Below are 21,938 nucleotides of genomic sequence, written 5' to 3' on the forward strand. Positions count from 1 at the left end.
TGGTGACAAGTGGCAACAAAAAGAGTATTCACACACAGGTGAGTGAGAGAACTCAAACTAATCCTCCGCCACAAAATTAACGGTCAACTACCATAAATTGTTTATTCATTAATCCGGAAAAAAAAATATTTTAGTAAAAATACAGGAAAATAAAATATATAGTTGTAACAAAATGAATTTACTTCATGTAATAATTCTCATATTTAAACAAAAAATCCTTAAGGATAAATTTGTGATAAACAGTAGCATCCATTGTGTTAAAAAAAAAAACAAAAAAAAAACAGTAGCATCCATTTTTTATTACACGAATCAAAAAAAAAAAAGCTTAGAGAGAGAATTTTGTTTTGTCGAAAATATAAATATATTTAAATTATTAGATTCCAATATTAAAAAAAGCGATTGTGATTTCTAGTATATCCATTTAATTTGTCATCCCAAAAAAAAATCATTAATAAAAAAAAAAAAACTGTAAATGGTTCAGAAATATTTGAGAGCGAAAAAAGCAAATTTCGATATATATCTTTGTAAATAATTTTCAAAATCTACTAGTACATAATACAAAATGAATATTGTTTTTACATTTTTGTAAAATTATCCTTAAGCTAAAATCTCCATAACCAAAGCTTCTTCCTTCCGCCACCACCAACAATGGCGTTAACTCCAATTCCCTCTACATTCGCTTCTCTCTTCAATTCCTCCGATCACTCTCCATCTCCATCTCCGTCTCTCCATTATCTTCTTCCTGGATCCTCTCCTTCCTTTTCTCTCAACTTATCGGCGCTGAGTAGAGCTCCGATCTACTTTGAAGCGCTCAGGGTTTTATCGAGATCGAAATGTTTAGCGAAGTCTTCGACAACCGCCGAGGATTTCGTCGGCGATTATGAATCCCTAAACGTAAGCGACGACGATAGTGGTAACAGTGATGGAGATAACGGAGGAAGTGACGATTCAAAGAAGATCGATTCTTCTTCGTCATCAAGTGATTCTACGTCTCTGGGAATTCGTGAACCGGTTTATGAGGTTTCTCTTTTAAGAAGAAAAAAATTGAAATTTGCATGTTCATCATATAGGATTCTGATTGAATTGATTATTTATATGCATCTTTGTTTCTCATCCAAAAAAATTAAAACTTTTATATTATCTGTGGAACCATAAAATTAAGGTTGTTGAAGTGAAGGCGACTGGAGCTATATCTACAAGGAAGATTAATAGACGACAGCTGCTCAAGTCCAGTGGTTAGTGAAACAATAATTAATCTTCTCTGACTAAATATACATTTTGATCTTGATATTGGTAGTTCTCAATGAAAGTTTACTCTTTTCACATCAGGTCTGCGTCCCAGAGATATACGAAGCGTTGATCCTTCATTGTTTATGACAAACTCAGTGCCATCTCTATTGGTATATTAGCTTTAGCTATCATTTCACTTTAGTTTTTTGAAAATGGTTTTTCTACTCTTAACAAAATTGAACCTCAGAACCATCTCTACTGCATAGGACAGTGATGAAACCTTTTCTTACCTGTTATTTAGGTTCGTGAACATGCGATTCTGATAAATTTGGGATCTCTGCGAGCAATAGCAATGCGAGATCGTGTCCTTATTTTTGATTATAACCGGTAATCTTGTTTTCTGTATATCTCTCTTTCTTCATATTGTTCACTCTATTTATTGCTGATGTAAGTCCAAAATACTTTCAGGAGAGGAGGAAGGGCTTTTGTAGATACATTAATGCCTCGGCTTAACCCAAGAAGTATGAATGGAGGACCCTCTATGCCATTTGAGCTCGAGGTTGGTTTGTCTCATTATTAACTTTTTCGGATGATGATTCATTTATGTTAGTTTTTTCGTGGAACAGAAGAAATGTATGTTGTGTAAACAAATCAAGGATTGTGAAAACCCTCTCTTCAGCCCTGCATATTTTGAGTTCGAAATCATTTCAACCTTTTTGGTGTTAACTTCTCCATTACTCTGCTTTTTTTAAAGGCTGTTGAATCGGCGCTAATCTCAAGGATACAACGATTAGAGCAAAGGCTTATGGACATAGAACCCCGTGTGAGTATGAAAGCTAGTGAGTATATTTAATTTAGATCTTCTTCACTTTGACCGCTGGAGTAGGAGTTCCTCCATGACTCAGTTGCTTCTTGTATCCCAAAAGTCAAAAGGAACTGAGTCATGCTGTAGAGGATGAGACTGCCATATGAGTCGCATCATGCATTTTCCTATTAATATAAGTTTAGTTTCTGGTATAAATATCACATTGAACTGAGCATGAAACCCTTTATACGTTCTGACATGAAACCCTGTAGTTTTGTCCAAATTGGCTTATGGCTTTTTGAGGTTATTTGTTAAGAAAAATCCCCAAACCTTTATTCCTCAACCGCAGATCATACAACCATAGAGAGGAAGACTAGAACATCATTTCTAGCTCACCACTCATGATTCATGAATCCCACATCCGAGATCTTTTACAATAATCTGCATAATCCTCTCTAAAAAATGAGAGTTTGTATTTACACTAAAACAATTTCTAAAGAAACTTTGTTATAGATTTAGTTTCAAAATCTTCTTCTTTTTTCATAAATCTTCTCATGTGCCTCCTCTGTCTCATGTGTCTTCTGACGTCTCACATACACACAGTGGAGCTTATCATAATTTTTTTTTTCTCTTAACTTTTCTATTTGTGCCATTTGGTTCAGGTCCAAGCTCTTCTTGAGGTTTTGCCCAACCGCTTAACTGCTGATATATTGGAGGAACTTCGTATAAGTAAACAAAGACTGGTAAACTTCATTTAGTTGTTTATCTATGTATATTCTTGATTCAGTAGTTCACTTCAGAGAACTCAGTTTTCCTCTCTTTGTACTGTATTTTTCTTTATACAATTTTTAAAGGTTGAATTAGGCTCTAGAGCTGGAGCTCTTAGACAAATGCTCCTGGATCTTTTAGAGGATCCCCATGAAATACGCCGCATGTGCATCATGGGAAGAAACTGCACACTCAGAAGAGGAGACGATGATTTGGAGTGTACGTTACCCTCAGAGAAGCTGATTGCTGAAGGTAAGACTGCAAACATTTCCTCCAGTGATAATCACCATAAACAAATTCATGTAACGAGATTCATTTTCATTTTTCTGGTTCTGTGCAGAGGAAGAGGAGGAAATCGAAATGCTCTTGGAGAACTATCTGCAAAGGTCTCGTTATGTAACGAGACTTTTACTTTTAAAGCACTCTGATCTGTGACATTGTTATGTAGTGAAACTATGTGGCTTCGTATGTGCAGATGTGAATCATGCCATGGACAAGCAGAAAGACTTCTGGATTCTGCAAAGGAAATGGAAGACTCAATTGCTGTCAATCTAAGGTTCGGAAGATAACACAACATTCTCTCTCTATAATTGATTAGGCACTCAGCACTCTTATAGTGATACATTGTTGGTTTTCCAGTTCTCGAAGGCTTGAGGTCAGCAGATTTGAGCTGCTTCTTCAGGTCGGTACATTTTGTGTTGCAGTTGGTGCTCTCATCGCAGGTACATTTCGCAAACTGTTTATGATTTGCATTCTTTTTCTCTCAAACCTTTGAACTGTAGTAGATGCTTGCTTCTATTTCTGCACTTCAACTACTGAGATACTGAATGTCTGAATTCAACATTCCATATGTGCTATTTGAATTTAATTACAAATAAGCATTGCCCTATGAACATGATCTCAACGCCAAGAACTCCTATTTCCATGTTCATTGTTAGGGATTATACCTGTTGTTTTGGGTGCGTGCAGGTATATTCGGCATGAACTTGAGGTCCTATCTTGAAGAACAAGCTGTAAGCCCTCATTAAGTAGACACATTTACAACTATTTTCCATCACTTTACCATTAACATCTCAATATTTTGCAGTCTGCATTCTGGTTAACAACAGGTGGAATCATCATAGGAGCTGCAGTCGCCTTCTTCCTCATGTATTCCTATCTCAGTAGACGCAAAATCTTTTGAACCTTCAATCCTATAAGACGAGTTAAGGTAAAACCTGTCTTTTCTTTTTCCCAGTTTTGTTTTTCTTAAAATGTGACAAAAGAGAGCTCAAAGATTCAAAATAAACGTATAATTACAGGTGAAAACCTGTGAAGAAAGAGAATTTCATCACACATTTACATTGTGGCATTAGGACCCTACTCGACTTAGAGAGTGGTGATTGCATAAGATGTCTGATATATATTTATAGTGTGGTCTCCATTGAACCCCCGAGACTTATGTGCACTCCTCATTGTTTATGCTCTGTACTATTTGTCAATGTTAGATTAATGTATCATCTAATAAGCTGGTGCGAAAGCAAATGAAATTTCAAATCTTTTGTTTTTCAAGAGGGAAGGGGTAAAAAACAATATAGTATGTATCTAAAACTTCGAGACTCAGAGGCGAATACAAAACTTTTTTCAAAGATTATTACTTTTGCTCTAAGTGCGAAGATCACGAGCAGATTGACGACCTTCTCTTGCAGAGGTCTTTGGTTCTGAGCCATCAATGGAGATATTACCAACACCAACCTCAATCACTTCCATCTCACTCTTTTCCTTCGTTTTATCCTCATCTGCTGATACTTCTTCTTCTTTGGATGTCTGTGGACTTGGTGACGGTTTCAGCGATCGAGGGACCGGATTCATCCATGGGTGCGTTAGGCACTGAGCAGCCGTCGGTCTTTTCTCAGGTACATATTCAAGAATGGGAGTGATGAAATCTTGCATAGCAATTGCGTCTTCCTCGCTAAACTCATACTTATCCATTAAGACCTTGCTAAGTGGCCAAAACCGTAACCGCCTGATGTGCCTAAGTTCACCTTGCCGGTTGAAGAAATCCCGTGAATGACGTCCGCCTAATGCAATCTACATAAAAACAATCCATGAAAAGAGTGAATTCTTAACTCGAAGTGATACTGATAAATAAGAGAACACCATGTTTCTCAGAATTACCTTTCGTGGCATCACCCCAAGAAGCTCCATCATCAATGCCAAGTGATCCTGAAATCAAAGTCCACTAAGTTTAAGCTCTATTGAGTTCCCCACAAAACAATATGATTGTGGTTTTCACATAACATGAGAAAGCAAGTAAAAGATATATACCTCATCTCGCTCAAAGTTTTCACCACTGCGAGGATCGAATAGAACATCTCCGGTGGCAAGCTCAAAACAAATGCAAGCAAATGACCACATATCTGCCGAGGTTGAGTATTTTGAACCAAGAACAACCTCAGGGCATCGGTACTGTCTTGTTTGAATATCACTTGTAAACTGTTTATAAGTCCAACAAGCATTCCCAAAATCCACCAACTTGCATTTCCGATCAACATCCGCAAGTAACTTTTGTCTCGTGGATCGACTTCCTCTCCTATGGCCCTGACTCTTTTGACTAACATTCTCTGCATCTTTTACTCTCTCCGAACTCTCTTGCGACCCCTCCACAGTTGAATTCCCGTTTGATCTTGCCTCAGAGTTAGAATCTCTCTCATTTTCCTCTGAACCATCATCTCCACCACATCCTTGACCTTCCACTTTCTTAGCTTTCTTACGAATCTTCTTTTTCTGATTCTTAGTCATATCCGCAGCATATGTGTAACTCTTGGGTTTTTCTTTCTCGGGAACAGTCTTGTCCTTGGCGGTTGGAAGTACAAGAGGAGTACTTGCTTTCCTAGCATCTGCCTCAGGGTTAATGGTGGAACAAAGCAGAATGTTCTCCGGCTTGATATCAGTATGAATAATAGAGAGTTCGCGGTGAAGATAATCCAAACCAACTAAAATATGGAAACATAGCTCTTTAACCATGTTAAGAGGAACCCCTCGGTAGTCACTGTACTTGATAACAGACAAGAGGTTATCTCCCAAATACTCAAAGACCATACAAACATGGTTCCCATTAGGACCTGCGTGCTTGAAATGATCAAGAAGCTTCACAACACACTTCTTATCTTCAGTATCACCTTCCGCAATCTGTTTCAATATCTTTATCTCGTCCATGGCTGCCTCAGTATAGTGCTGAGCACTCTTCTGGATTTTCAAAGCAACATATCTCTACAAGCAATGCAAGATACAAATCAACATCCATAAGTATCAGACAAAACCACCAAAAGCATGAAACTTACAAAACTTTCAAACTACAATATAACTTCCCATTCACATTCAGTACCAACAATGCAATTCATATACTGAACCCTAGAGAAATTGATTACCTAAGAAGCGAACCGTGGAAGTGAGAGTGACTTACAGAGTTGAGAGTGTCCCAAGAAAGCCAGACAGTAGAGAAATGACCCCAACCGAGCTTACTCTGAATGACATAAGATCCATTCTTAAAAGTATCACCGACTCGAACCGCATGGTAGCCTCCTCTCCTGTAATCCTCTGTTCCTTCGTCCTCTGACGAGTAGTCACTAGCGTCACTTAGATGTCCACCGTTCTTCTCATCTGCCATCGCCGGAGTTGTTGAGAAGCTCCCCAATTGAGAATCTCAATCAATTTGTGGAGTAGAGATCTGGGAAATTCAAATTCAGGAGATAAAACCCCCTAAAACCCTAGATTTTTGGAGAGCTTTTAGAGGATGACTTTAAAAAAATATATAGGAAAAAGAGAGATTTTTTTCCCAGTTTGAGATACAATTAATGCAGATAAAAACCACGGAACCGAACCTTCAGTGATTATTATGAAACAAGAGTGTTTTTGTCAGAATTGAAAGATTAGGGCTTTCGTTGACTCTGTCTGAGACAGAGTGTCGTACGGAGTACCAAATTTAACAAAGATAATTTCACAGAAGATAATCTTTAATTAAAATGTTATAAATTAGTTTCCATAACATAATTATATCAGGAGATTCTACTAATGTTTCGAAACTTTCCATCAATCCAATTACCTCTCATCATTAGATATCATATACAATGGTGCTCAAATGATACCAGTATGTGACAACGTTTCATTATTTGCTTTGCTTTTTCGCTTTTTTGTTTTTTTTTTTGCTTTCTGCTTTGATGCTCTGGATTACTATGATTTCGTTTATATCTTTGCACAATCTCCGTTTGATATAGTGGAAAAATTAAACTTTAATCAGAAGAACGATACACAGACAGTTACACACACAGACACTACTATGTATAAAAGGAATTATGTACATCCAAAACTATAACAATGAAATGGGAAAAAAAAAAACAATAAAGAAGTTCACTTTTCTTCTGCTGGGATTCGCCGGTCGGGAGAAACTTACTCTCCGGTGACCACAAATTACACTCCCGCGACCATATCAAAAGGGTATAGAAAACTACAATTTAGGCTGCATAAGCTGTGTGCTATAAGAACATGTTGATAACCATTAGTAACAGCATTAGAGTCTTTCCAACAATGTCCATTGACGGCTTCTGTGGCGCAGCATTGTCACTAAACTGTCCTGCATTCACATATTCGCTTCTTCCACTGCTGCTAGTCGCTGATACATTTACCGACATTGAACCTGAAGAAAAGATAGAAGTTGAGGGAGTTTTTGAGGTGATTTCATTGCTTTTGGATGTCATTTGGGTTAAAGAGATGAGAATTACAGTCGTAGTTTGCCCATCCTATTCTCTGACCGACCAGATCATAAACAAAGATTTTGTCTTTAAGAACCAAATCTGCAGGACAAAGATGAAGAAACCGTTGTATTGTGTTACCAAACGTAAAATTCAAATAAAAAGGTCAAGCTTTTGAATCGGGTTACCTCCAAGGATCGTTATACCCTGATTCTGAATCCTTTGAAAACCGATGCACCAGACTGCAGTACCTCCCTAGAAAGTAGAGGGGAGAGTCAAATGTTATACCAAGAACCAAGAAAAAACCTCACTGTTTCAGATCAAGTTGGGTTCAGATTTTAAAACCAGCTACCTATGAAAAGGTTTGGAGTTAAAGACACTTACAACGTTGTTCTGCTGTATGAGGTAATCCTGAGGATTTAAGAACATTGATGCTCCACCAGCAAAGTTTAAGCTAACTGGAGGAAATATGTCTCCTACACTGATAATCACAGTACCATAAAAATAGTTCAGCTGTTTACCTACATGGTTTGGGATAAGAAAATTTGGTAAGAAGATTAACCTCGTGGCTATAACGTAACATTGGTTCCCTTTCGAAACAACAGGTCTGACAGACTGTGAAACAGCATTCGTAATCTGAAAAATACAATAAGACGGATCACATTTAAGATAAAGCAGGGTTTTAAGTCAATGGAGTACATTTATAGTAATTAAAATTCCCAGATGGTTCAGTGTTTTTAAAAGTATATAGCAATCAGATGTTCTATGACTTACCGCTTCAACGAAAGGAACATAAGCCGCTTCAGAAAGGTATGCCAGTGTTGTACCAGTATCGATGATTGTTCCCTGACCGCTTGATGTGGAGAAGACAGATGGATTGATAGGTAAAGCTTGGCCATTCACTGAGATGCTCAGCAGATTCACATTGTAATGAGGCCTGAAAATTTCACACGCCATAAAGTCATGCTGACCAATCACTCTCAAATGAACAGTTGACAACTAGATTGAAATGAAACAGTTTTGAGGGACAAGTGGAACTAACTGTGAAGGAACAAGTGGGGTAAAGACCATGTTTGGCTCCACAATTTCTCCAAGAACCAATATACCTCCGCCTCCATTCTCTCCTTTCAAGCAGTGAGAGAACACTCTGGGAGCTAATCCCTGAGAAGCAAGCTGAGAAATCACAGACATTCCTTGCTGCCCAAAGCCAAAGATTCCATCAACCGCTCTATCCGACTTCACTAAATCTCCCGTCTGAGAGGTGCTACATCTGGTTCCAGAAAAACAATCCGAAATAGCAACCAACAAAGTCAAGAGTAGTGGCCCATATTGATGCCTATGAAACAAAAGATTCTCTGAAATAAACTCACCCAAACACAACCTGAGCCGTTGAGTTTGGGACCAGCGAGCTTCCAACAATCATGTCAAACTGCAAGACATCAGAGACGTAGAACCCCGAGGTGCCACTTCCATCCCCATACTGAAAAGTGTAAGCACAAAGGTTGTTCTGAACAGAACAGCCAGAATCAGATGACTGAATACCCCAACTGCATCTTTGATCAGAACATGAAACTGGTGTTGCTGTTACAGAGTTCCCAGGATCAAAGAAACTCAACTGAATCTGCAAAGGAAAGGAACAGCTAAGAATCTCAAATCACAGAATTCAAAATAGACCAATATAATGAAAGATTTTTCAGGAGCTATACTTGGAGTCCACTGGTTTGAGGGCAGCCATTGCAAGAAGCACAGCTAACCCACAAAACATCACTGCCTGTATCAACCTGTACATAAAAATCTTTTGGAGGAGATCCTAACCGCAGCTTCGTGTAGTATAATCTGTCCAAAGTCAAACACCAAAACTGAGCAGAACACAACAAAACCAAAGAAACAACTTTTTCGATCGAGACATAAGAAAAGAAACAAAATTTGGCGGAAAATGACTGAGGTTTACTCAGATATTGTATCAAACACCTTACAGGCATTGCCAACACAATCGATCCATCCCTAAAAATGAAGAGAAGAGAGAAAGATGAAAACTTTGAATTACCCAACAACGAAAGGATCAAAAGTTCCATCGACGGGAAAATCAATGACTCCACCTAATGACTGCAACAACCTGCCGTGTCTAGCTTTATCACGAGCCATAAGCTGACTCAGTTCCATCTCATGATTCGCCGGAATCACTCTTTCCAGTTTCAACGCCGCCGGAAAACCATAAGACAAAACCGCCGGCGGTAATAAACAACAAATCAAAATAGATAACGTAACCGGAACAGCCGCCATAGCTTCCCAAGTTGGGTCTGCTTTTGTGAAGTCGTTAACAAGATCTCTTTTTTAATATCTTCTCATCAGAAATAAAGAAATAAAGATCATTCCTTTTCTTCTGGGCACGACGAGGAATGATGAATCGTTGAAGACATAAGGAATGGAGAATTGAGCCGTCAAATTGTGAAATACGGATCCGTAGTCTCGAGAATCATGAAAAAATAAATGAACAGAAAGATTTGATTTTTGTGTGTACTACTGTGTCGTCGTCGTTGCTTGTCTCTGTCTTTTTGGGATATAGATAGAGAGAGAAGTTAAAAGAGTAGTAGGATTAACAGAAAAATGTACTAGTGCAGATTACGCCAATCTCACATGTGTTTTAATTCCATTGATTCTAATTTTTATATTAATCGATTAATTATATTATTATTATTGTTATAATTAGTATCCAAATAACTATATAGAATTGGTCTTAAAAATGCATATATTATGAGAAGTCAATGATGCTAATAAAAACATATATAGATGCTGTTTATCATATGACAAATATTATCTTAATCAATAATTATTTTTCCATATGCAAGTTTTGTTTCATTTCTGTATGTGTACTTATCAACAAATTAATATACTTTCAAAACAAATACATAAAAAGCTATATAATTTTCATCGGAATTTAAGAGAGAACATTTTTTGAGAATTTAAAGAGGGAATGGTAAAAGTTAGTTACTTAACAAACAAGTAAGAAGGAAAAAGAGTATACTAGTTGTGAAAGTGAAATAAGGATTAGGAGTTCATACAAAAAAAAAGGAAATAGAGACCAGTCAATTATGGAAGGTTCTCTATTGGCATATCGTCTTCTTTAGCTTTCTTCTTTATTTTAAATTTGTAGTTTCTCTCTGGGTTACCTAAACCACATAATGCGTACTTTTGACGCACAGCCTCTTGCTTTACTTGTATGCATACATCACTGGAAAAACAAAAAAAAAAGCAAGTGTATTTATATATATAGTTATATTTATATACACAATTATGTATTTATTTATACATATATACGTGTTTGTATATGATGAACCCAAGAATCAATTGGAATCAATTGGAAAAAAAATAAAAATAGAAAAGCAAGTCTTATGACATGTAACGTTCAACATAGAATATTTCCAACTTAAGATGATGAAATATTTAGGTGTAATTAAACTCGATCGAGGACTTGATTAGTTTACGGGTCAAATGTGTTCTAATTCCTATACGGATAAAAGTCACTCGTTCTTTTGCTTAATCATTCCTATGTTATATCTAACCTTAAATATTTCATGTAAACAACACGTAGTAGTTTTACATTTGATCCGTTTTGATTGACTATTTTAAAAGTTTTTTTTTTTTTCATGACAACAAGTATGTTACGAACAAAATCTTCAACGTATTATATAGTGTAGTAGTTTGGATCAGTGAGCTTTCAAATTGTAGCAATTCATTCAAAAAGAAATGGTTATATATATAACATTGTTTTGAATGATGTACAAAAGCAATGCCTTTATTTTTTCCTTTGAGGCTAAGTTATGAAGGTGTGGTGTCACATTCCATCTGAATGTCTTTTATATTGTTTTCGATCGAGGTCACAAATTTATAAAGGACTAACCATAATTTTATTATGTCTTTACTTTACTTTTGGCTTTGTCATCAACATTTGTCCCATTTTCAAAATAATGTTTTCATCTTGTCATGTCTTGTACTCTTGTTTATATGTAACATCCTTTTTTATATTTCGACACAACATGATTAGATATCAACTTACTTGATAGTTGATACAAATAGAAACATAATATATCTTATCTTAGTCACCATATTAATCAAATTGTTATATATATTTGTGGTCGCTTTTCGTTGGACCAAATGAGGAAAAAAAATTGAGGAAGTAGTAAACTTAAACTCTTTATAGTATCCAATCACATTACTGTGTTAAAGCATTAATTAGAAGGAGAGTACAGTATTTTCTATATTGTAACTTTGATATCGTTTAGAAATACTATTTGCTAACGTTCAATATCATGTAACTGTGACAACAACGATCATATATATATATACGTTTTCATAATTTTGAATCTAAAAATTACTGATGTACTGTAATTTTAGGTAATACAATCACTGATGTTGTACAAATCGCGTAATTACGTAATAAAAATAGTACTTAAAGTCTTAAACCGATCCAACAACAATTTTGAATTCCTGCTGTGTACAGCTATACCAGTTTCACTCGTTCAATACATTCAATACAATTGGATCTGCTTAGGTTATGTTCATGTTTTATATACTCTTCAACTAGTATGACTTACCTTGATTAGTACTATAAGTTTTAAAAGCACACACATGTATGCTGTATGGTAATATTGAGTTGTAAAATTTCAGAACATACCAGTAATGTAAATCTAAATAACTTTTAGTTTTATGAAACCATTTTAAGAATGGTAACATTTTAAACCGACTAAGAGATATTTGGCTTTTAAATACCCTAACATGCATTGACGTTGAAGAACTTCATTGGGGAAAACATTTCATATTTTTCTGTAGTCTCAAACTCTCTGTAGCTTACAATGTCTTCTACCACCGCGTTCCGAAAAGTTACTGCAAGACTCTAGCTCAATCCCAGTAACTATTGCAATACTACGAATGCAAGTAAATTATTGATATATATACTATAACCAAAGTTTAATTTGATATGTTAAGATCTCTTAGATCCTTCTGATACGTTGAAATCCAAGAATCAAGTATTTTAATTTCTTTTTCTCTTTGCATTACGAGCCACTCCGGATCATCTTTGCTCTTCAAGCCAATGTCTTGACAATGTGAACCTGCTCGTATATTATTACATTTAAATACATAAATTAAAATAATCAAATCAAATTACATCAAGTAGAGATATATTCATTTAAAATCAATAATGAAAAATGTTATAATTAAGTTACCATTTTTTGTTGTGATGGCGACTATAGTGTCTGAAATATCCTCCAAAATTCTGGAAAATATATGAAATAGATCTCATAAAAACTTGTATACTTTGATTTATTAGTAACCTATAGAAACAATTATGAACAAATTATTATGTTTATTTTGTTTACCCGCCGACGCTGTATGGATCTGACAAACCGTTAGAGAAGATTATGTTGCTCCCAAATTTTTGGAGGATTAACTTGACATCCTGCAATATGTAATTATTTTCATTAAACTATTAACGAAGTAAAAATCAAAATTTTGATTTTTCGAAGAATATTTTTTGATTAACACGACCAAAACATAAGAAAAATATAAGAAAAAAAATACTAAAATAGAAAAATTTACATCATAGACAATAAAATACAAGAAACTCCAAAAAATCCAAATTACAAGAATTTTCTGAACGATGGTTTAGTGGCTTGTGTCACACATATAGACTTAACTATTTCTAATGAGTTTCAAACCAGCTCATTTGCTTAATCATATAAATATACCTGAATGCCGAAGTACGTTGTGATCCAATGTTGTCTAGGTGGAACACCGTAATACGATTCACATCCACTAATGTAACTGGTCATATTAAACGGTGTCGTCGGGAACATGGTATCTTGTTTGTCATATCCCACCGGCATAACAATTTCACTGCAACTCTTTATAAAAACCATTCATGTAAAAGTAAAATCATTAGATTATTTTCATCTCTCTAAATCTAAAATTCAGAAAAATAACCAAAATGTGTTTGTAAGTATAAATGTAAAAATTTATTATATCGTGTTTTTAATATGCATTTTGATGCATATATATATATATATACCTGCCATCTCCATGCGATATTATTGTTGGTTGGTTGCGCAAACATATTGGTATCATAGCAAGTTCGGTTGCCTATTAAAGCGACAACACCGGCAAAAATCTGGTCGAGTAAATCATGCTTACTGTTCGGTGGGTACGTGTTGGTGTTGATTGCATTGCACACTTTGGTCACCCAATAACTCGGACCTCGGTTGTATTGAACGGATTCGGCGTATACCGAGTCCAAGAAGTCTTTGATTTTGAAGCTTCCGTTCAATGGACTGATAAAATATTTGTATGGGAAAAAAATTAAGCATAAAACGTAGATTATTAAGCGGGAGTAAAATAATTAAAATTAATATAATTTTCTCTTACGCGCAAGTTTTGAATTTTTTGCTGAGAATCAAAAGACCATTGGGCTTGGCAGCAACTCTATCGATTTCTTTCCAAGATTTTCGGATTGTGTTATAACATCTTTCACTCGTTTCCTAACAGGGTATATGTTTAGAACAATAAAACGAAAGACCTAATTATTATTAGGTACAATAATGTTAATTAGAAATACTTAATAACCACATGTAGCGATATCAAACATTAGTGAAGAACGAAATTAATAGTTGAAATGGATTAGTTATGAAAAAAAAAAGGTCCTACATGTGGATATGATTTAATTATTGGATCGTGTATAGAGTTACCTTGAAAACTTTGGTTACAATATAATAATAACCAAACTTAGGAAGAGTATCTTCAAAGTAGAGAAGAGGAGCTGACGATGCTAATGCTCCAAGTGCTATGTGTGGATATTTTAGCCTGAACCATGCCGCTAACACTTTTTGTGTACCATGAACAAAAATTAAAATGATTACTTAAAATATCATGTAATGCTATATCAAAAACTATCATTGAGAGTAACGGAGATCATAAGGTAAACAATATACTTCTCTCCATACAAGATTTTCATATAGTAATCCATATAGAACATGTTTAAGAGAGTATAACTATTATATAGTATTTACTAGACTTACTTCCACCATAAGATCCTCCTATGACAATGATAGGGCTGTGTTTAGTAGAGTACTTCTCCTTAACGTGCAAGAGAATCGCGGCGTAGTCTGCTAGGGCTTGTGCTGCGTTCAAATACCCCAACGTACTTGCGTTCTTTAATGTTTCTTCTGCTGATCCAAATGGCATAGTCTTACCATAATACCTATGCTGCATCATAGATAATATTGTATGCATTTTAATATATAAACAAACACTAAATACGATTAATCATGAATATATATATATATATATATATATATGTATAAGTATAAACACACACCTCTATGTAGACGAGGAGCGCTTTGAGACGGGGACCGTTGTCACGAAGAAAGCCAATGCCAGACAAATCAGAGTCTAACGACGTTTCCTCTCCAAGAAACGCTAAGATTGGCGCGTTGGCCTTAGCACCACCCCAGTGCGTGGAATTGATCGCGTATCTTTGTTGAAAAGTCATGTAGCTTTCTGGTCTGAATGTGAAGTGATCGAGGGTCTGATTAAAGTAGAACATCTGAAGACCAGATTCATCTACTTTTTGTGTTGATCCATCAGGTGTATTCTTGATTAACGTTTTTGGTGAAATCGCTAGTCGAGCAAATTTGGAATGTGCGAGAGAGATGAAATAAGATGAAAATATCAATAGAATGAGAACTGTAAATGGAAGAGACATTTTGAGTTAGTGTGTATCGTTTTAACTTAGTAAGTTGGATAATTTATACTCATGCACCAAAACCTTTATATAGATCCCCAAAAGTTATAATGCGCTTTGCGCACTATATTATGTTTCTTCTGCTTTCTGACGTTATATTCATGTATCACGAAGTAAACTAAAATAAATCGATATGCTTTGGTCACTCGTCATGACATTAAGAACGATTATCAAAATTTATCTACGAATTGATAGAGATCTTAATCGAAGAAACGTAGATGCTTTGGTTACTCGACATGACTACAACGTGTTTACTGCTATTTTGACGTGATATGAGGATTCTAAGTAAACCGATGCCTACTCTAATCTTAAGTATTTAGATGCGGGAACCATTAAGGTGGACCAAAATTGGACTTAACCGACACATCTGATTACATATCAATTGTGTGGAATGTGGATTGGTAAAACTTGGTTCCATCACATCCGACTTTCTCCAAGTCTCCCACTTCCAACAAAACCTCCACATTCGTCTGTCCAATCACAAGAGTTGTAAAGTGAAATTTTCTGATATTTAAAATATTTAGTTATCAAACATGTGCAGTTGTCACATCATGGTCTTCAGTGGAGATCTGGTCTTTAGAAATTTGTTACGTAAGTTGACTTGATCCGTACGCAATCTCTCAATTTTTTCTAACCGGCCATTGCGAAATATCTACATTGACCGATTAAGCCATATTTTGAATTTTTATTCAGTCTCTAATTAACAAATAATGCTTAATTACTTTACGTTAATATACGTACAATTATTTTAAAATTTTCACACGATTTAATGGTTCAAGTTAAGAGTTATACTACTTGTGAATTTCACCATTCATGATATTTGTTAAACTTATTAAATCGGTGAATAAAGAAAGCATATAAAAGATAATTCATAATTATGAGGTCGATTGGTAACGACTGTTACTTGTGGCTCTAGATACTTTAACTTTAAAATTTTGGCTGCAGAGAATTTGGCTGTATATGCTTTGGTTGTAGAAACTTTTACTGTTAAAATCTGATTGGTAATGAACAAATTTTTAAGTTATACATGTTATTTTTATTATTATTATTTTATATTTATAATAAATACAAATTATATTATAAATGAATTTATAAAATAAAAGTACTATTGAAATGGATCTTAAAAGAACAAGAAAAAAATGAGAGTAATTAATTTATAAAAATAAAATATATAAAATATATTTATAAACTTGTGAAAATGTTTTAAATATAATAGGTATATGAAAAATAAATTTTTTTAATTGATAAAATTTAAAGTCAGATTTTTTACGCTTTGAGAAAAATAAGAAAACAAAGAAGGAAAAAAAAAGAAGTGACTTTTAATGTTTATAAAAAAAATAAAAGCAAAAAATGTTGATTGACAAATTAATTACTTTTAAGACTTTAAAACCATTTTAAAGCCTTAAAAGTCATCACCAGCCATTTATGTGTACAAATTTCTTTCTAAAATTCATCATAAAATGAATTTCTTTCTAACATTCATCAGTTAACTCATATATAAGCTATATATAATTCTTCCATCAAACTTTGGAACAAATTTTCAGGTAAATCGAATGCAGCGGTAAAAAATGATTAGAATGGTACAAGGTTGTAGTATCAAGTAAGCAAAAAGAACACACAAAAAAAAAAAAAAAAGATACATTTCATATTAATATTTTCATGTTGGTAAAGGTTGCGCGTGCAAAGAGATGGGCGAATATGTTCATTGCACATTTGGTTATTGGCACCACAAATATACATGCTTGCTTCATGAAACTGCTATCATTTATTTATTTCTTTTATTTGTAGTTTTTATGTTATCATACAATATATGGTGCCTTTGGCCCATAATCTCACTTTCAGTTTTATTTTGTTTTGTTTTTGTTAATGGAATCTTCAACTTATAGTTTAAAAGATCATATAGGCCAACTATTAGTCTATCAATCAAATGTTCAAATTGGCAGAACTATATCAAAAAAATGTATTTGAATAGTAAAGAAATTGTAAACCTTGGAAAACTAATTTTCATTAATGCCAAAGTAACAATTTTAAGAATTTAAATTTAAAAAATAAAATAAAAATATCACTTCTAGCTCAACAAACAAATTCACCACTTTTATTTATTTTCTGGTAAGATATTGCTTTTGAAAATCTACAATGTTATATACGTACGCCATTGTCTTTGTAAATTGCTTGCTCTAGTGGAGTCCCTTTTCTCCTCTAAGAGATTTTGTGTGGTAGTTCAGTTTTGCCCAAACGAATATATATTTGCCTGACTAAAACACATGGCCTTATTATATTTGCTTGCAAGTATTGTAACGATTCCATGTCTTCAAAATCAAATGCATAGGCCACGACGAAGTGGAGTATAGTTGTGAAAGTTAAATAATGGTTACTCAAAAAGCATAGTTTTAAAATGACCCTAAATATTATTTTTTTGGTTTAATGTTAAATTCTAAATCATATATATATGATAAATCTATACAGAAATCATTATTATCATTGTGTAGTTTCAGACCATGACATTTTAGGCTGACTTTATGATTTATAGATTAAAATGAATAAATATCATAATGCGCATATGCACTCATATAACGTTGCTAAAAAGTAATCAAACGTTCAATCATATAATCTTCCATTTGTTATGATTCATTGATTCTTGCTCACGTTGGGACAGTGTTTGCAATTGAGTAATTCAACATCGATCGATCTTCAATAAATTTATGTTGGTTCGTGACATTGATCATGTACTACATGCTTTTTCTCATAATTTGGAATATAACAATCACTTTACTCTTTTGTTTTGGGCAAAAACAATCACTGTTGTATTAGTTTCGATTATTTCGGTTCTTAAACCATATTGGGACACAGTCATCCAAGGTTCAAAACTCTAGTACAATTACTTTTATATATTATTGCATCTCAGTATTATTGTTTTTATGATATAATGAAACTTAGATTGATGATATGTTGAGATCTCTTAGATCTTTTTGGTACGTTAAAAGCCAAGAATCAATTATTTTAATTTCTTTCTCTCTTTGCATTACTAACCACTCCGGATCATCTTTCTTCTTCGAATTGATATCTCGACAATGCGAACCTGCTCATATTACATTTTTTCGTAAGAAATTAGCATTATACATGAGAGTTCATCATATTCTAAAACGATTTGTTGGATAAAACTGAAAATTTTAATCAATTACCTTTCTCTGTCGTAATGGCGACAACACTATCTGAAATATCCTCCAAAACTCTAGAAATATATGGAAAATAATGTCATAAAAATCTTGTATACATTGATTCACCTATACCATACTCAAACATTGGTGAACAAATTGTTATGTTTGGTTACCCGCCAACGCTGTAAGGATCTGACAATCCATTAGAAAATATTATATTGCTCCCAAATCTTCGGAGGATTAACTTGATATCCTGCATAAGATATATTTCATAATATGTTATACTAATCAATTTCATTAAAATTTTTGATCTTTTCTCATTTTGTAAATTATCATATACACACACCTGAATGCCGAAGTAGGTTGTGATCCAATGTGGCCTAGGAATGACACCATACTGAGATTTACAGCCTTCAATGTAACTAGTCATATTAAACGGTGATGTTTGGAACATGGTATCTTGTTTGTCATGTCCAATTGGTATCACTATCTCGCTGCAGCACTATATATACAGATCATTTTAATGTAATTAAGTTTATAAAAACCTTATATCTATATGTTAAGTTAAGTTATCTTTTAATATGCCTTCAAATGCGTATATTTACATACCTGCCAACTATATGCCATTGCATCGCTCGCAACCAACACAGAATAATTAGTATCATAGCAAGATTGATTGCCGTGTGAAGCGACGACGCCTGCGAAAATCCGGTCTAGTATATCAATTTTACGGTTTGGTGGACCGGCATTAATTGCATCGCATACGTCGGTCACCCAAGAACCTTCGTCGTATTGAACACTTTCAACGTATATCGTATCCAAGAAGTCTTTAAGATCGAAGCTTTTATTTAATGGACTGCCAATTATTTTCAAGAAAAAACAAAAAAAGTTAAGCATTTAACAGTAGATTAATTCACTGGAAAAGACAAAACTGAAAATATATACATCTTCTTACTTACGTGCAAGTTTTAAACTTTTTGCTAAGGATCAATAAGCCGTTAGGTTTGGCAGCAACTCTATCGATTTCTTCCCAAGATTCGCGGATAGTATTGTAACATTTCTCATTCGTTTCCTAATGGGATTATATATTAGGAACTTAAAGAGAATGATGCAATTGAAATTAGTGGAAAGATTAGCAACATAATAATTGTGACTAATGAAAAAATTGAACTTGACTAATTGTGATAAAGCAAAAACACACTCCAACATGTTGACATGGTCTAATAATTAGATAATTGTTATTACCTTGTAAACTTTGGTTATAATATAATAATAACCAAATTTAGGAAGAGTATCTTCAAAGTAGAGAAGAGGAGCTGAAGATGCTAATGCCCCGTGTGCTATGTGCGGATATTTTAGCCTAAACCATGCTGCTAACACTGAGTATCCATGAAAAAACATAATTAAACCAATAACTTGTTATCATATAATGCTATTTGATATTATCATTGAGAGTAACGGATAGACTTGGCATCCATTTTATAAAAGTTTCTTTAGTTTTTTGGTAAAGCTAAAGTGGCCTCTTATAAATAAGTTTCGAGGTTGAGACTCTTTTTCAATTCTTGTCAACAAAATAATTACTATATATTATCCTATAAATAAAACGAAAAAAATAAGGAAAAGGAAAGTAGTTATAGCTTTTCTATAAGATATAATAATTTTGTTATGTGTTAAAGAGTAACTATATTACATTAACCACGCATAAGTTATGGACTAAATGGACTTATGATATATATGTATACTAGTGTACATAGACTTACTTCCACCATAGGATCCACCGACGACAATGATAGGGCTGTGTTTAGTGGAGTACTTCTCCTTAACATGCAAGAGAATTGCAGCGTAGTCTGCTAGGGCTTGAGCTGTGTTCAAATATCCCAACGTACTCGAGTTTTTCATTGCTTCTTTCAACGACCCAAATGGAATCGTCTTCCCATAATACCTATGCTGCATGCAGTATATATACATGTTGTATGCATTACATACAACTACTACAACAGATTTATAGAACGGCACAACTATATATAGAAATTAAACCACACATGCACACCTCTATGTAGACGTTGAGCGCTTTAAAATGAGGAGCGTTGTCTCTAAGAAAGCCGTAGGCAGACATATCAGTTTCTAACGACGATTCCATACCAAGAAACACTAAGATTGGTGCGTTCACTTTAGCACCGGCCCAGTGCTTGGCATCGACGGCGTATCGTTGTTGAAATGTCATGTAGCTTTCCGGTGTGAATGTGAAATGGTCGAGGGTCTGATTAAAGTAAAAAAACTTAAGATCAGATTCAGCATTTTTTTGTGTTGGTCCATCACCGGGTGCATTCTTTAGCAGAATTGGAGAAACCCCAAGTCGAGCGATTTTGGAGTGTACGGGAGAGATGAAGTAAGATGAAGATGTTGAGATTATCAAAATAAGGAGAATTGTAAATGGGAATGACATTTTTAGAGTGTTTTGTTTTTATCTTAGTAACTTTCTTAGTGTGTTATATCAATGCTAAAGCTTTATATAGAACCCCCAAAGGTTATAATGCACTATCCCATTGATTACAAAAAAAAAAAAATGTTATAATGCACTAAGTTATGTACTTAGCTGAGTTTCTGCCTTTGTGCGAATTTTTTTATAATAGCAACAAACGTGATATGAATGTTTGTATTTTATGTACAATACTTTTAGAACTATGAAATTTTTCACTTTAAAATTAAATTATAAAATTAAATAATTGAGAACTCGGAAATTGTCATTGTCGTATATTTTTTGTCTGTGCATTTATGTAGCCTATCGATATTCATCTATAATATTTGTTTGGTACAAGTTTTTCGCTTAAATTATGGAATAAACTGAAAAGAAAAAAAAAAAAACTGAACCGAACCGAATTGTATATGATTTTTATAAGATTTTTTTTTATAGAATTGAAAACCCGTAGAAAAACAAAAACAAAAATTAAATCGAAGAACGGTATATCTACCCTTCAAGTAAATCTCCAAATTGGTGTCATAAATAGAATTTATCAAAAATATAAATTACATTGCATCCAAGTAGCTAGGAGTTGCCTTTGGAGGTTATATCATGCTCTTTGGCTTCGATTTTACCTTGAGACCGGAAAATGTGTCTTTCTCATAAACGTACGTCCGAGTTTTTTATAAAGGCGTGCAAAGCGATTGGCAAAAGCATATATGTTGATCGCTTATTTAGCAATTGGCACCACAAAATTATACATGCTTTGCTTCATGAAGCTGCAATCATTTCTTATTTCTTTTATGTGTATAATTATTAACACCAAAAGTTATTTATATAGTGGTGCCTTCGGCCCAGACTTCCACTTTCTTTTTCTTCTTTCTTTTTAAATAATCGAATCTTCAACTTAGAGATCATAGACCAGCCATTATATAATAACTTGCGATGTGATGCATCTAGACCATATATCATTTTTTCCTCCAGACACAAT

General features: G+C 34.2%; 5 protein-coding genes across 5 annotated transcripts; 1 reads left to right on the forward strand and 4 right to left on the reverse strand.

Annotated features, from left to right (window-relative positions):
* Positions 1-585: 585 nt before the first annotated feature.
* On the forward strand, positions 586-4,354 carry LOC17881679 (magnesium transporter MRS2-11, chloroplastic). Its single transcript, XM_006286436.2, has 14 exons — positions 586-1,020; positions 1,163-1,235; positions 1,330-1,400; positions 1,532-1,617; positions 1,699-1,789; positions 1,985-2,053; positions 2,698-2,778; positions 2,890-3,055; positions 3,144-3,189; positions 3,279-3,359; positions 3,443-3,525; positions 3,773-3,816; positions 3,891-4,013; positions 4,105-4,354. The coding sequence occupies exons 1-13, from the start codon at positions 649-651 to the stop codon at positions 3,984-3,986; spliced, it is 1,359 nt and encodes a 452-aa protein (XP_006286498.1). The 5' UTR covers positions 586-648; the 3' UTR covers positions 3,987-4,013; positions 4,105-4,354.
* LOC17882904 (serine/threonine-protein kinase SRPK) lies at positions 4,328-6,667 on the reverse strand. The gene is made up of 4 exons (XM_023780590.1): positions 6,249-6,667; positions 5,111-6,055; positions 4,961-5,008; positions 4,328-4,873 (listed from the first exon to the last, which is right to left on the reverse strand). The coding sequence occupies exons 1-4, from the start codon at positions 6,450-6,452 to the stop codon at positions 4,448-4,450; spliced, it is 1,623 nt and encodes a 540-aa protein (XP_023636358.1). The 5' UTR covers positions 6,453-6,667; the 3' UTR covers positions 4,328-4,447.
* Positions 6,668-7,101: 434 nt separating this feature from the next.
* Positions 7,102-10,111, reverse strand: LOC17883019 (aspartic proteinase-like protein 2). Its single transcript, XM_006287540.2, has 10 exons — positions 9,581-10,111; positions 9,240-9,369; positions 8,904-9,154; positions 8,576-8,803; positions 8,308-8,470; positions 8,096-8,169; positions 7,918-8,014; positions 7,722-7,788; positions 7,564-7,635; positions 7,102-7,478 (listed from the first exon to the last, which is right to left on the reverse strand). Exons 1-10 carry the CDS (start codon positions 9,814-9,816, stop codon positions 7,318-7,320), a joined length of 1,479 nt encoding a protein of 492 aa, XP_006287602.1. The 5' UTR covers positions 9,817-10,111; the 3' UTR covers positions 7,102-7,317.
* Positions 10,112-12,225: 2,114 nt separating this feature from the next.
* On the reverse strand, positions 12,226-15,295 carry LOC17883959 (lysosomal Pro-X carboxypeptidase). Its single transcript, XM_006287510.2, has 9 exons — positions 14,903-15,295; positions 14,604-14,790; positions 14,274-14,407; positions 13,954-14,066; positions 13,601-13,859; positions 13,281-13,436; positions 12,912-12,991; positions 12,759-12,808; positions 12,226-12,644 (listed from the first exon to the last, which is right to left on the reverse strand). Exons 1-9 carry the CDS (start codon positions 15,287-15,289, stop codon positions 12,502-12,504), a joined length of 1,509 nt encoding a protein of 502 aa, XP_006287572.1. The 5' UTR covers positions 15,290-15,295; the 3' UTR covers positions 12,226-12,501.
* A 2,851-nt stretch (positions 15,296-18,146) lies between these two features.
* LOC17881890 (lysosomal Pro-X carboxypeptidase) lies at positions 18,147-20,939 on the reverse strand. The gene is made up of 9 exons (XM_006287511.2): positions 20,537-20,939; positions 20,247-20,433; positions 19,732-19,865; positions 19,446-19,558; positions 19,096-19,342; positions 18,833-18,988; positions 18,660-18,739; positions 18,511-18,560; positions 18,147-18,407 (listed from the first exon to the last, which is right to left on the reverse strand). The coding sequence occupies exons 1-9, from the start codon at positions 20,930-20,932 to the stop codon at positions 18,262-18,264; spliced, it is 1,509 nt and encodes a 502-aa protein (XP_006287573.1). The 5' UTR covers positions 20,933-20,939; the 3' UTR covers positions 18,147-18,261.
* Positions 20,940-21,938: the final 999 nt, after the last annotated feature.

The sequence above is a fragment of the Capsella rubella genome, unplaced genomic scaffold, assembly GCF_000375325.1.
Source record: "Capsella rubella cultivar Monte Gargano unplaced genomic scaffold, Caprub1_0 scaffold_6, whole genome shotgun sequence".
Taxonomy (NCBI): domain Eukaryota; kingdom Viridiplantae; phylum Streptophyta; class Magnoliopsida; order Brassicales; family Brassicaceae; genus Capsella; species Capsella rubella.